This window comes from Lepidochelys olivacea, assembly GCF_965140295.1.
Source record: "Lepidochelys olivacea isolate rLepOli2 genome assembly, chromosome: 1".
Lineage (NCBI taxonomy): Eukaryota > Metazoa > Chordata > Testudines > Cheloniidae > Lepidochelys > Lepidochelys olivacea.
Window position 1 is genome coordinate 49,832,410 of NC_140411.1, and position 13,362 is coordinate 49,845,771.

General features: G+C 44.3%; 1 protein-coding gene across 1 annotated transcript in view; it reads left to right on the forward strand.

Moving 5' to 3' along the window:
• BRCA2 (BRCA2 DNA repair associated) overlaps window positions 1–5,329 on the forward strand; it is a 97,033-nt gene extending 91,704 nt beyond the window's left edge. The window contains exons 25-27 of the mRNA XM_084617686.1: window positions 1,441–1,697; window positions 2,728–2,880; window positions 4,393–5,329. Of these exons, the coding sequence (XP_084473812.1) occupies window positions 1,441–1,697; window positions 2,728–2,880; window positions 4,393–5,034 (1,052 nt within the window). The 3' untranslated portion in view covers window positions 5,035–5,329. The remainder of the gene's footprint in view (window positions 1–1,440; window positions 1,698–2,727; window positions 2,881–4,392) is intronic.
• The last annotated feature ends 8,033 nt before the right edge of the window (window positions 5,330–13,362 follow it).

The following is a 13,362-nucleotide window of genomic DNA, read 5'->3' on the forward strand; positions in this document are numbered from 1 at the left end:
GGCTCCGCTGTGCAACCTGCTCTAAATCTTTAGAGCTTTGTGCCCGTAGAAGCATATCCTGACTTTTGTCCAGAAAATCCTCCGTTTCTCGTATGCAACGCTGGGTCGTTATCTGTTGCTCCAGACCTTCAATCTTCTCTTCCAATATGGAGACCAGCTTGCACTTTGTACAGACAAAGTCGCTTCTGTCCTGTGGAAGAAAGACAAACATGGCACATCCAGTGCAGGTCACAACAGCTGAACCCCCCCCTTCCATATCACCTTCCTACTATGAGCTTCCTCAGAGAAGTTGGCAAGATGTAAGCCTCACTGGGCTCACTCCAGGCAAACTCCTGCTGGAGAGGAGAGGACTGAGTTTTATGAGACCCTACAGGTAAGGGCTCCAGAAGTGGAGGAACAATTGCCCATAATCCTCTTGGTTTGGACATAGAGGAAGGACATTTCAATATCTAGTGATTAGCATTATCAAACACTACAGATGGGCACAGCAGGATGAATATGGCTTTATTTTACTTGTCAGTGGACAGATCATCTACCAGAACAAGCAATGTCTCGATACCATGCCCTGACCTGAAGTTGACCTAATAAATCTTCCCTCTACAGTTTCTTTGAGAATATTGTGCTGCCAAACCTCTTTTCCTTTTACTGCTATATCACCAGTCGTACTGCTGCTTTCTTCCTTTTCTCTTGGAAATAATAAAAGCTGTAAGGTTGTCTTCAGAGGTTGCTTACAATGTTATTATCTTCAACTCTCATCTCTGAAGCCCTGAATTGTTCTGCTAAGCTTGATGTGTTTTCTTTCACACAGAAATTAATTAGACAGCTACTAAGGGATCTTCACCAGAAGTTGTTTGTGAAGTATTCTGCTTGCAGATTGTAAAGTATTTTATATATTTTTGAATAGAGATTTCTCACTGTTCTTTTACTTTCATCTCCTGGTTTAGTCAACTACTACTTTGCGGGCATAATTTTTGTTTCTACACAAAAGTTATACTTGTACTTGTAAAAAAAAATGATCATTTATAAGTACCCTTCAAATTTTTGCAGTAACATGGTACAAGGACTTACAATGTTTTGGGGTTTTTTTTAATGACCTAAGGCATTTTACCCCACTAGACAGCATCGATATTTTAAATATTAGTTTGAGTCCCAGATGCATTTGACTTGAAAGGTATTAAGGGCAAAATTCTGCTCTGTTATGCCAGTGTAAATATAGAATACAGCAACTCTACTGAAGTCAGTAGAATTACATCAGATTAACACTAGTGTAATTAAGAGCAGAACCTGGCCCTAAGTAAATGAAAATCATTTTGCAAGTAGGAAGGCTTCCTTTCTTTGGACTTCGGAAAAACAACCCAAAAGTAATAGTAGAGCAGGTTTTTTTCTATGAAAACATCTGTCCAAACTACATGTATCATTTTGTTAATTAAAACTTTTTAGGTTTCACTACTCTGGTATATTTGTCAGATGAAGATCATAATCTAGTGGCCATCAAGATCTGGACAGACCTTAAGCAACTTGCTATTGAAGACATAATTAACCCTTTTACATTGATTTCTGCAAGCAATCTTCAGTGGAGATCTGAATTCAAATCAGAAATTCCCACATTATTTGCTGGAGACCTTTCCATATTCTCCGCAAGTCCTAAGGATCGCTATCTTCAAGAGAAATTTAATAAACTGAAGAGCACAACAGAGGTAAAGTGGTGGATTTTTTAATACAATAGTTATTAGTACAGTACAGGTTTTTTTCAATATAGAGTCCATTAACACAGGTAATACTCTGACCAACCTATGGTAACACTGATAATATTCAGTTTGATTGATGGGATTTTTGCAGGGGGGTTGTTTGTTTTTTCTTCTGGAGGAGCCTCCATATCACTCATGGAATTTCTTCATTTTTCTTGGCTTTTCACTACTATCCTCAAGGGCACTGTCAGGGTCATCATCCTCAGCCTAAGAAAAGGAGAATAGTTTTCTATATGGAACCTGTCATTGACACTTTAATTGGATGAAGTTAAAGATATGAGAAGTATACTGCTTTTGTATAGTTGAGCCCATTTGTTAACAACAGTTTGCTCTCACAATATTTTTGCAGTGACTGCAGTTTTTCAACTGAACTGTGTCAAGTGGAATATGAAATCAACATAGCATGCATTTTCTCCCATTTATTTAGTTTTCTTTCAAATGTATACAAATATACACGAACAATTAGAATTACTTTTCAAGTAGCAAAACTTCGTATTGTCATAAGCTATTGTTTCATATAGCTAGTATATATAGAAAATAATATAAATATTTGAAAAATCATTGATAGTACCTGAAATAATTGGTATTAACTGCAGTTTGGCACAGAATGCCAGACATTTGTAATTCACATTGAATAGGAAATAATTTCATGTCAGTTGATACTAAACAAGTATATTTATTTTGTTTTGGATTATTAGGCACGCTGGGGGAGTTTAATTTTTTCCCCATTAACAGGAACGAAGTAGGATTAACAATTTTACATTGTTCTCTAAGAGCTGCAGTAAAATTTGTTTTAAATTCACAACTTGAATTAGTAATATTTAAATCACTTACTAGCCAGGAGACATGCATGATAATGTTCACAAAGCTCATCTTATCATTATTGTTTCAGTAGTAAACATAATCTGAGATGTTATATTTTATACACATTTTAAAAACCACACAACCGCCTTACATTTTTCTCTCTTCTGTCTTGTAGAATGTAAATTGCTTTTACAATGAAGCAGAACGCAAACTGATGAATTTGCTTCAGAGAAATGACCCACAACCATATAACTTACCTAAAGAGTGTGGTTTAGATCACCTTTCTCCTTCCTGGAAATTAGGACTTGATGCAGGAAATAAATGTCTGGTAAGTTTATTGAAGTGTAAGATTAATGTTTCTTTAGACCTCTCATAGCTGTTTGAACCAGTATATGCAAACTAGTCCGGGGATGGTACTTCTCTAGAACTGTTCACAATCTCAAGGACTGAAATAATCACCTCCCACTGTTTTTAGTTCCTGGAGTGTTGTGGTAACCATCCTCCAGGGAGTAGAGTACAATCCATAGCCCAAAACGTTCCATATAACATTCATAAAGTCAAATAAAGTGGTCTCCAGATATGCCTTTGTTCACCACATCTGTAAGACTTCCTATCTAACTTTTATCTGAAACAAACTTGGGGCATGGCTACACTTGCAGATGTAGAGCGCTTTGAGTTAAACCAGCCTTTGTAGAGCTCAGTAGGGAAAGTGCTGCAATCTGTCCACAGTGACAGCTACAAGTGACTGACATGGCCACATTAGCAGCTCTTGCAATGGCTACAGAGAGTAGTGCATTGTGGTAGCTATCCCAGCATGCAAGTGGCTGCAACGTGCTTTTCAAATGGAGGGCGTGGGGTGGAGTGTGACAGGGAGTGTGTTGTGTGTATGTGGGGGGAGCGAGAGTGGGTTTTTGGGGGGGCTGAGAGCATGTCAGCATGCTGTCTTGTAAATTCAGACAGCAGCAGACCCCCGCTCCCCTCCGCCTCTCTCTCACACGCAGCATTCCACAGTAATGGTTGCTTTGTCTCAGAGCAGATAAGCATGTCGGCTGTCAGAAACGGAGCTTTCAAAGGGCATATCTGCATTCTTACAGCGAGTTCAAAACAATGAGAAGAGTGGCCACTTGACTTAAGGGGATTATGGGACGTTTCTGGAGGCTGATCAGAGCGCAGTAATGGAACACCTTGTTCATACTGACGCCCGGGCGTTTCAGCCACTACACAACAAGCATTAATCTTCTTGCCGAGGTGGAGTACCAAGAGTGCTCTAGTCAGAGTGGAGTGGAGTCAGAGTGCTCTACGTGCCTTGCCAGTGTGGCCAGGGAGTGAACTAGGGCGCCCGGGGCTGTTTTAATGCGCTCTAACTCGCAAGTGTAGCCAAGCTCTAAAGAGCAGTTCCCAGCTTTCAGTTCAAGAGCAACATACCCTATTTTCCTTTTTTGTCTCCCTACTTCCCTACCTCTTATTTTTTCAACCTCTTGACATTTAGAATATATTAGGTCAGCCTGTCTTTTCATAGCTGGTCAGGCATTTTATGAATCCTCATCATTTGATGGAAGAGGTTTCCCATATGGGAAATTTAGATTTGAGATACAGCGCCAAACTGTTCTCTGCCTTAATATGTATGTACACAGGGACTCTCCTGGAGTCATACAACTTTTTTCTACTAACTTCAGCTTGAGATTGATAGCCACTACCAGAACATTGACTAATGTGCTCAGATATAAATGGTGGCACAGTATTGTTTTGTCCAATTTTCTATTGTATGTGGAAATAATAGGAAATTAACTAAAATAAGGTGCTTGACTCAACATTAAAACTTTTTCTTCTTTTTAACTAGATTTCCTCTCCTAATAGTGAAATAAAGTATCAGAGGTCTTTGCCAGCCAGCAAGCGTGACCTGAAACTTGTTCCACAAGGCTCAGCACAAATGACCCCACATACTTCTTATAGTGAAGAACCCCCCAAGAACTGCAAAAAAAGAAAAGCTCTGGACCTGCTCAGTCAAATACCTTCCCCTCCTCCAGTGACACCAATCAATTCGTTTGTTTCTTCATCTTTGAAAAAGGCTTTTCAGCCACCACGAAGCTCTGGTGTCCAGTATAACAAATCATTGAAGAGAACAAATCATAACTCTGGTCATATCAACTCCTTTAAAAGGACAAATGAAACTGCCCCTCTTCCTGAGAATGACTTGGTTGCTGATGAAGAACTTGCAATGATAAACACACAAGTGCTCTTGTATAAATTGCCAGAAGAAAAGAAGATAGATTGTGTGGATGAATCCACCAGTGCAATATCCAGTTATCCATTAGATCACCTTTTACTCAATAATAGTTCTCCTAAGTCTGCTGCAGAAACAAAAACTTCACAAAACAATACTGAAGGAGCTGAGGCTCCTGGGAAAGACCCAAGGGAAAGTGAGGGCTCATTGGCAATCCAAAAGAAGCTACAAAGGCTAAGAAAACGAAAATGCTACTAAATGCATATGTACCGTACTGTATATACTTCATATTTAAATGATTTTTTTTAGTCTTGGCACATTGTAAACATTTATACAGTACCTAATTGTACTTAATAATGCACATCTATATTGCAAAAACAAAGGTTTAATAAATAGAATTTACTCTATGGAATAGAAAACCTTAGCGTTGAACAAGAATGGTACAATCTTTTATCCATTAAGATCTCCTTCATACCAGTATATTACAGCAGCACTGCTCACAATGGTGTAGTTAAAGGTCTGCCAACATTTAGTCGTGAACCCGTATTTTGAACCTGATGTATTGATAAAGTACAAATAGAATATTTGTTTTAAATTAAACTGTTGGCTTTTCTGACTTTCTTGGATTATCCAGGAAGTCATTAGAATGTATTTACAATATTTAGCTGCTGAATCTAGAATCCAAGTTTTGCTGGTCTTATATCTACTACTACTAGTTTTTGGATGAAGAGATCACCTAGAACTGTAACATCATGAAAGGGGCTCACATCTTCTTCATTTATTTATAACATGTAAACAATCAAATCCACTTGCCTAGAACGTATCCTTCAACTCCAGGGTTGAATACATATTTTTACTGACCACTTCTATTTTAGTTCTGGTTGTACATACCAAGTGAGGTTTGTCAGAGCTGGATTTCCCCATGACAAATCACAAAGATTCACTAGAGGGAGAAGCCACCTCCCTGACTAGGGCTACTTGTTTGACAGCAGCTTTTCCTCCTCAACCACCTTCCTCCCCACCATGTCCTACTGGCAAGAAAGGGTAAGGATTGTCTGAAAAATTAAGCTAGCAGCTCTGGCAAACCTCCTGCAGAGACCTGCTATGATTAACATTAGCAAGTTGGACTGAGACTCCTGTTGTCATGCTTAAAGGAGGACTATAGGGAACATGGTGGGGTGTAAAAGGACTCACCACTGACTCACTAATACTGCTGTTGCACACCTTTTCCCAATTTCCTGTCCCTAATGAGTATCTGGCTCCCTACTTCCCAATTATTTATAAGTGGTAGAGTGGAGATCCTCTCTAGCATAATGTACAAGGTTTGTCACAGCACAAACCTGCTTCTCCCCACCCAACAGAAACACCATTTTCCCCATAAAATATGTTTTCCTTCAGTGACCACTATGGAAAGCCCAGCTCCCGCACACAAACATTGCTGTTGCTTCCTCCATGCCACCTACCTACCCTCTCCACTCTTCCATGTCTACTTGCACAAACCTTGCTGCTTCTCCCTCTATGCTGCTGACCATCCCCTCTGCCCTCCCATGTCCACAATCGTTCTATGCCGTGCTCCTTCTGTTCCAGTCCAATTCCTCAACTCCTGCTGTCCTCCCCACTTCCTCCAAGGGTGTACACCAAAATAACTCAGTACTGCCCCCTGCCCAACACTCCCCATTCCTCTACTTCTAAAAGATTTCTCAAGGTGTTCAGATATGATGGTAATAGCTGTGCTGTGCTAAGCACAGCTTCTATGTTTAGTCATCACTAATGGGTCAATGCTTGTATCTGTGAAATTCAGAGGTGGTCCAATGTTGCTGGAAGCTCCTGGACTAAGCCCTACTCAGTTCAGACTTCCAAATCTGCCTCTAGCTGCACAAGTTGGTGGTTCAGTTTCTCCTGACCATTTTGATTTATAATTTTAATTTTTGTTTTCGTGCAGTACCAATTTACAATCTTTCTTCCTTCCCCTCCCCTGAATTATGTATTTGGCAGCATGGTTGTTTCAACCACGCAGATCTACCACTGCTGCACCTCCCTTCTGAAATTCCTGCATAGCAGAGCTGTCCCGCAATTACTGTGCTAAATCTAAGCAGCATTCTCAATGTGGGGCAGCCTTTACAGGCTCTACAGCAGGTGACTTATGCTCTGCCCGTTCACAGCCAGCCAATGCTCTCACTGCCAGAGCATAGGGCTCAGAGTTGGATCAGCAGCTCCTCCCCTGAGAAGCTGCAACTCCAATAAGGACCTTCTGAGCATTTTGAGGAGAGAATCTAAGAAGGACACCATCTGCCAGCGGATTGTGGGTAAGTCCCTGGGTCAGAGGGGAAAAATTCCTGAAGGAATCCAAAGCTGCCTTCTCTCTTCAGGATACCAAAGTGTGTATGGGGGAGGGGGTCGTTCTCTGATCCATGGGGAAAGAACCAGGGCTTGTATGCAGCTCCCCTTCCTCCCATTATGAACAGGGGGATTCTTATGAAGCTTGGGGCTACGTCTTACAAACTCCAGAAACTCTTTGTCCCAAAAAAGGCAAAAGCAACCATCCCCTTCATAATAGCAATTTGTAGTGATAATGAACAAGTGGTATAAAAATCAGGGGTTAAACTCCTACCTTGCCTTCCCTCCCCTTGAAGTGTTCGCTGGGGTTTTGCTAGTACACAGAGCCTTTTTCACAGTGTTCTGTATTATTATTATTATTTATGATTTATTACCGTGTATCCTGTAAGCCCTAGTCATGGACCAGGACCTCATTGTGCTAGGCTCAGTACATACATAGGACAAAAAAGACAATCCCTATCCCAAAGAGCTTACAAGTCTAAGTACAAGACAAGAGACGACAGATGGATACAGACTGAAGGAGGACTGCAAGGAAAGAATGAGACAAATATTGGTGAACATGATAGGCAGTGGTATCAGCACACCAACAGTCTCACTGTTGTCTTGTATCAAGCTCACCACCTCTTTCTCACCTCCTGGCAGCATGTCTGGGCATGCAGGGAAACCTATTATTCCAATGAAGCCCTGGTTTAGGCTGCAGTGTAATGGGAATTGTGCTTAAGGGCCTTTCTCCAAGGAAAGTGGCTTACATTTCAGGCAGCTGCAGAATGGTCCTGTTGGACTATATGGACAGTCAAGGAACCTCCATTGCACTGTCAGAAAAGACCAGACCTCTTGAAGCAGGGACTTCTCCTTTAATCAGACCTAGACGACCTACAGTTAGCCTGGGCATCAAAAGAAAAGAATAGTTCAGCAGAGTTTCTCCATCAGTCTCATTGATCAATTTTGATTTCCAGACAAAACTCAACCAGAAAATTTCAGTCATTGATCTTGGAGAGACAGGGAGGGTGAGTTAATACCTTTTATTGAACCAATTTCTGTTGTTGAGAGAGACAAGTTTTTTCGAGTGATGGTCCCTGTTGTATTCCACTGAGGGTTATGTGCCATGCGCCGAAGCTGGAGCTTTTTCAAAGCAGTTGTCTGTCGGTCTGCACATGTGCCCTTGCACTGCCTCATGGTTTCTCCCAAGGCGATGAAGGGCGGGGCAGAGCAGACTGACCGCATGCTCAGTTCCTTTTCACCACCACATGATCTGAGTTGGAGCTTCTGCTGTCTTCCCGTCGGTGTGATGCATTTTCCAATCTTCTGTAAAACTATTTTTATTTTTGTACATAGGATTCTTGCCGTTTTTGTAGTAGTTTTCTTGCTTCTAGAAGTTTTGTAGGTTTACACGCTAGGGATGCCGCTTCTGTGGTTCTCATCAAACAATCCCTAACCCCTTCCCCCCCACAGCACCCAGGTTTGGGTACTGTATACAGTCAAGATTTTTTGCTGTTTTTGTAGTAATTTTCTTGTTTCTGAAAGTTCTTGTACGATTAAGGACTTTGGGCACTGCTTCCGCGGTCTCCCACTGAACAATCCCCTACTCCAGCATCCAGGTCTGGGTATTGGATTATGCCAAAGAACCTGGGATTCAAAGTCTGTGCTTCCTGCCTTCATCTATTTCCTCTCAGCAACGAATACCAACGTTGTCTGTACTGTTTGATGGAAACTCACGCTATGTCCCGGTGCAGTATCTGCCTCTCCTTCCCTGCTTGTACAAGGGAAGGTAGAGCCTTCTGTATTAAGAAGTACCTCATGGACATCGCCATGGGGACGCAGCTGGATCCTTGCTAGGGAATCCCCCCGTACGTCAGCCAGAACAGTTCAAGAGCCTCATAGAATCATAGAATATCACGGTTGGAAGGGACCTCAGGAGGTCATCTAGTCCAACCCCCTGCTCAAAAGCAGGACCCATACCCAATTAAATCATCCCAGCCAGGGTTTTGTCAAACCTGACCTTAAAAACTTCTAAGGAAGGAGATTCCACCACCTCCCTAGGCAACGCATTCCAGTGTTTCACCACCCTCCTAGTAAAAAAGATTTTCCTAATATCCAACCTAAACCTCCCCCACTGCAACTTGAGACCATTACTCCTTGTCCTGTCCTCTTCCACCACTGAGAATAGTTTAGAACCATCCTCTCTGGAACTACCTCTCAGGTAGTTGAAAGCAGCTATCAAATCTCCCCTCATTCTTCTCTTCTGCAGACTAAACAATCCCAGTTCCCTCAGCCTCTCCTCATAACTCATGTGTTCCAGACCCCTAATCATTTTTGTTGCCCTTCGCTGGACTCTCTCCAATTTATCCACATCCTTCTTGTATTGTGGGGCCCAAAACTGGACACAGTACTCCAGATGAGGCCTCACCAATGTCGAATAGAGGGGGACGATCACGTCCCTCGATCTGCTCGCTATGCCCCTACTTATACATCCCAAAATGCCATTGGCCTTCTTGGCAACAAGGGCACACTGCTGGCTCATATCCAGCTTCTCGTCCGCTGTCACCCCTAGGTCCTTTTCCGCAGAACTGCTGCCTAGCCATTCGGTCCCTAGTCTGTAACTGTGCATTGGGTTCTTCCGTCCTAAGTGCAGGACCTTGCACTTATCCTTATTGAACCTCATCAGATTTCTTTGGGCCCAATCCTCCAATTTGTCTAGGTCCCTCTATATCCTATCCCTGCCCTCCAGCGTATCTACCACTCCTCCCAGTTTAGTATCATCCGCAAATTTGCTGAGAGTGCAATCCACACCATCCTCCAGATCATTTATGAAGATATTGAACAAAACCGGCCCCAGGACCGACCCCTGGGGCACTCCACTTGACACCGGCTGCCAACTAAACATGGAGCCATTGATCACTACCCGTTGAGCCCGACAATCTAGCCAACTTTCTATCCACCTTATTGTGCATTCATCCAGCTCCGCTGGTATCCTGTGAGTCGTCAGGCTTGAGACAGATCTCCTTATTTGCCCTGGTTCCGTCCGTAGACCAAGGTACCATTGACTTAGGGAAACTTGGAAGTGCTCCTGGGCCTTTATCTCTGAATTGTTCTCTCTGGAAAGGATGAGGTCTCCGTGTGTTCTGGTACTCTCACCTACTAAGAGAGCTCCATCCAGTGTCTTGGATCCACCACCTTCTGGACGTGTTCTTACACACACCCCATTCCGTCGGCATCGCCATTTGTACAGGACTCTGAGTCTGAGGATCCAGATGTTATGCATGGCCTGCCACTTCCATTCCAAAGACATAACTATCAGAGGGTTCCGACAGCACCGTGGCAATACCCTCCCTTACCTAAGCCCAGGAGTCACTGGTACTTGACTCCTTGGGCACCACCATTGTATCAGCAGGATCAACCAGGTTGGCCATATTGGAGCTTGTGGCCCCAATATTTGGCTTCGGAACAGTCTCTTTCAATGTGGGAGGACTCCTCTGTTTCACTGCCTCATCATTTGTCAAATAGATGTTCAGAACCAGTGCTAGATTATGCACCAATCAGCCTGGCCCTGACAGATCCGGAGAGGTTTCCCTTGTCGTTCTCGCACATGGCTGTGTCATCGATACCCTCCTCTCCTCCAGACGACTATTGTCAGTTTCACGAGCTGCTACAGATGATAACTAACGCTATTCAGAACCCATTAGAAGAGGTACAGGACAGTCAACACCAACTACTAGACATTTTGCACACATCAGTACCAGCCAGGGTGGCCCTACCAATCAATGATGCCATTCTACAACCAGCAGGCACCATGCGAACCCAAGCCACGTGTGCCCTCACCCTGAAAGGGGCAGGAAAGAGATACTATGTCTCCCTGCAAGGGGTCTGAGTTTCTGTTCTCACATCCTCCACCCAATTCCCTGATGATTCTGGCTGCTACGGAGCAGGCTAAAAAACAGCATCTACACTCCACACCTGCTGATGAGGGCAAGAGGTTAGACCTTATAAGTCAAAAAGTCTTCTCAGTCAACCTCCAGTTCCAGATCTCAAACTACCTGGTATTGATGACCAACTATGATTTTGTAAACTGTGGACAGATGGTGGATTTGGCTGATAAGCTACCTCAACAGGATCTTGCCTGATTCCAAGCTATTTTAGAAGAAAACAAGTTAATCGCTAAGTCCGTACTTAACGCAGCAGTTGATTCAGCAGACATGTCCTCGTGCATATTGGCAACTGGAATTATCATGAAGAGGGAATTCTGGTTGCATTCCTTAGGTTTCCCTAGGGAGGTACAGAAAACAATTGAGGCCCTCCCTTTGGATGAATCATATCGCTCAGTCAGAAGACGGATGACTCCTTGAACTCACTAAAAGACTCCAGAGCCAACCTGTGTTCCTTAGGCATATATATGCCAGAATCAAAGCGGAAATTTTACCATCCGCCGCCTACACAATGCTACCGGTCTTCCCACTTCTATCACCAAGCCTACATGCCTCCACAGAAACACCCAAAGGTTCACAGATCCTGTCTGCCACAGGTGCCAACTTTTCAAACTGCCGGGGGGTGCTAGACTCCTGGCTGTGCCCCAGGCCCTGCCCCCACTCCACCTCTTCTCCCCAGGCCCCACCCACACCCCACCTCTTCCCGCTCCAGCTCCAGCCTCCCTGCACGCCACAAAACAGCTGTTCATGGTGGGCAGGAGGTGCAGGGAGGGAGGGAGAGGTGCTGATCCATGGGGCCCTCCGTGGGCAGGAAGCACTCGGGGTGGAGGGCAGATGATAGGGGGGCTGCCGGTGGATGCTCAGCCCCCACCACATTTTCCCAGTGGGTGCTCCAGCCCCAGTCTTCATGTAAGTGATATATCTGAGTTCGACTAGAGAGCCATTAGCCCCTTTGCATCTCAACTCTCTTGCCAGCCACCCTTTTGAGGGTCATCTCAAACTATTTCTGCCAGCATGGAGAGTGATAATGGACAAGTAGGTCCTGGATGTCATTCGACATGGCTATACCATCGAGTCTATGGTGCTATCTCATCCATATCTCCTGCCCCAATCGCGGCCCAAGGATCATTCTCATAACAGTATGCTTACTCTAGAGGTGGACACCCTCCTGCAGAGAGGAGCAGTGGAGCCAGTCCCTGCAGCCTATCAGCACAGACTTCTGTTCCAACTATTTTCTGGTACCCAAGAAGAAGGGGTGATGAAGACCAATATTGGATGTCTGACACCTCAACCGTTCCATTCACAAGCTGGAGTTCCACATGGCTCACTAGGCAAGATGCCTACTTCCATATCGACATTCACAGAACCCACAAATGGTTCCTGAGATTGATGGTGGGTCCTCGACATTTCCAATACAGGGTTCTCCCACTCAGACTTGCCACTACCCCATGGGTCTTCACACAGGTTTTCTCTGTGGTAGAGGTTCACCTCTGACATCAAGTCCTTGTCTTCCCTTACCTAGATAACTGGCTGCTGGTGGCACGATCCAGAAAGGAAGCTGAAGAGTCGACATCCCAGCTCCTTCTACTCCTCTCCTTCCTAGGAGTAAACGTCAATGTTGAAAAATTGACTTTGCATCCTCCTCAGTTCCTGGAATTCCAAGGAGCATGCATCAATGCAGCCTCAGCACGCACTTATCTGCCAGAAGACAGGTTCCAAAGCTTACTAGACCTGATCACCTTGATGACTACCAGTCCCTCAGTCTAGCCAGAACTTGCCTTTCCCTCCTTGGCCACATGGCAGCGTGCACTTACATCATGGCCTTTGCTTGCCTGTGCTTCCACTGTCTACAGCTATGGCTACAGGGAGTCTACTCCCCCATACACCTACCCATGGACACAATTCTTGCCATTCCACCAGAAGTCATCTCTTCCCTTCAGTGAGGGACAGGCCCGCTCCGGTTTGCTCCGGAATGCCCTTCCTTCCGTCTTCCCCTAGTGTGACAATCATAACAGACATGTCACTTGATGGCTGGGGCACCCACAAGGGAGACTGCATGACAAAAGGCACTTGGGCCACTCGCGAAGCCAGGATGCACATCAACATCCTGAAACTTTGGGCAGTGCACAAAGCATGCTGCATGTTTTTACCAGCTCTCCGTTCTCATCATGTCCTCGTCATGTTGGACAACACCACTACGGTTTACTACATAAACAAACAAGGGGGCACAAGGTCCCCAACATTGTGTGCAGAAGCTTTATGCCTTTGGAAATGGTGCATTGCACACCATATCCTTCTTCGGCAGCCTACCTGCCAGGAACTCAGA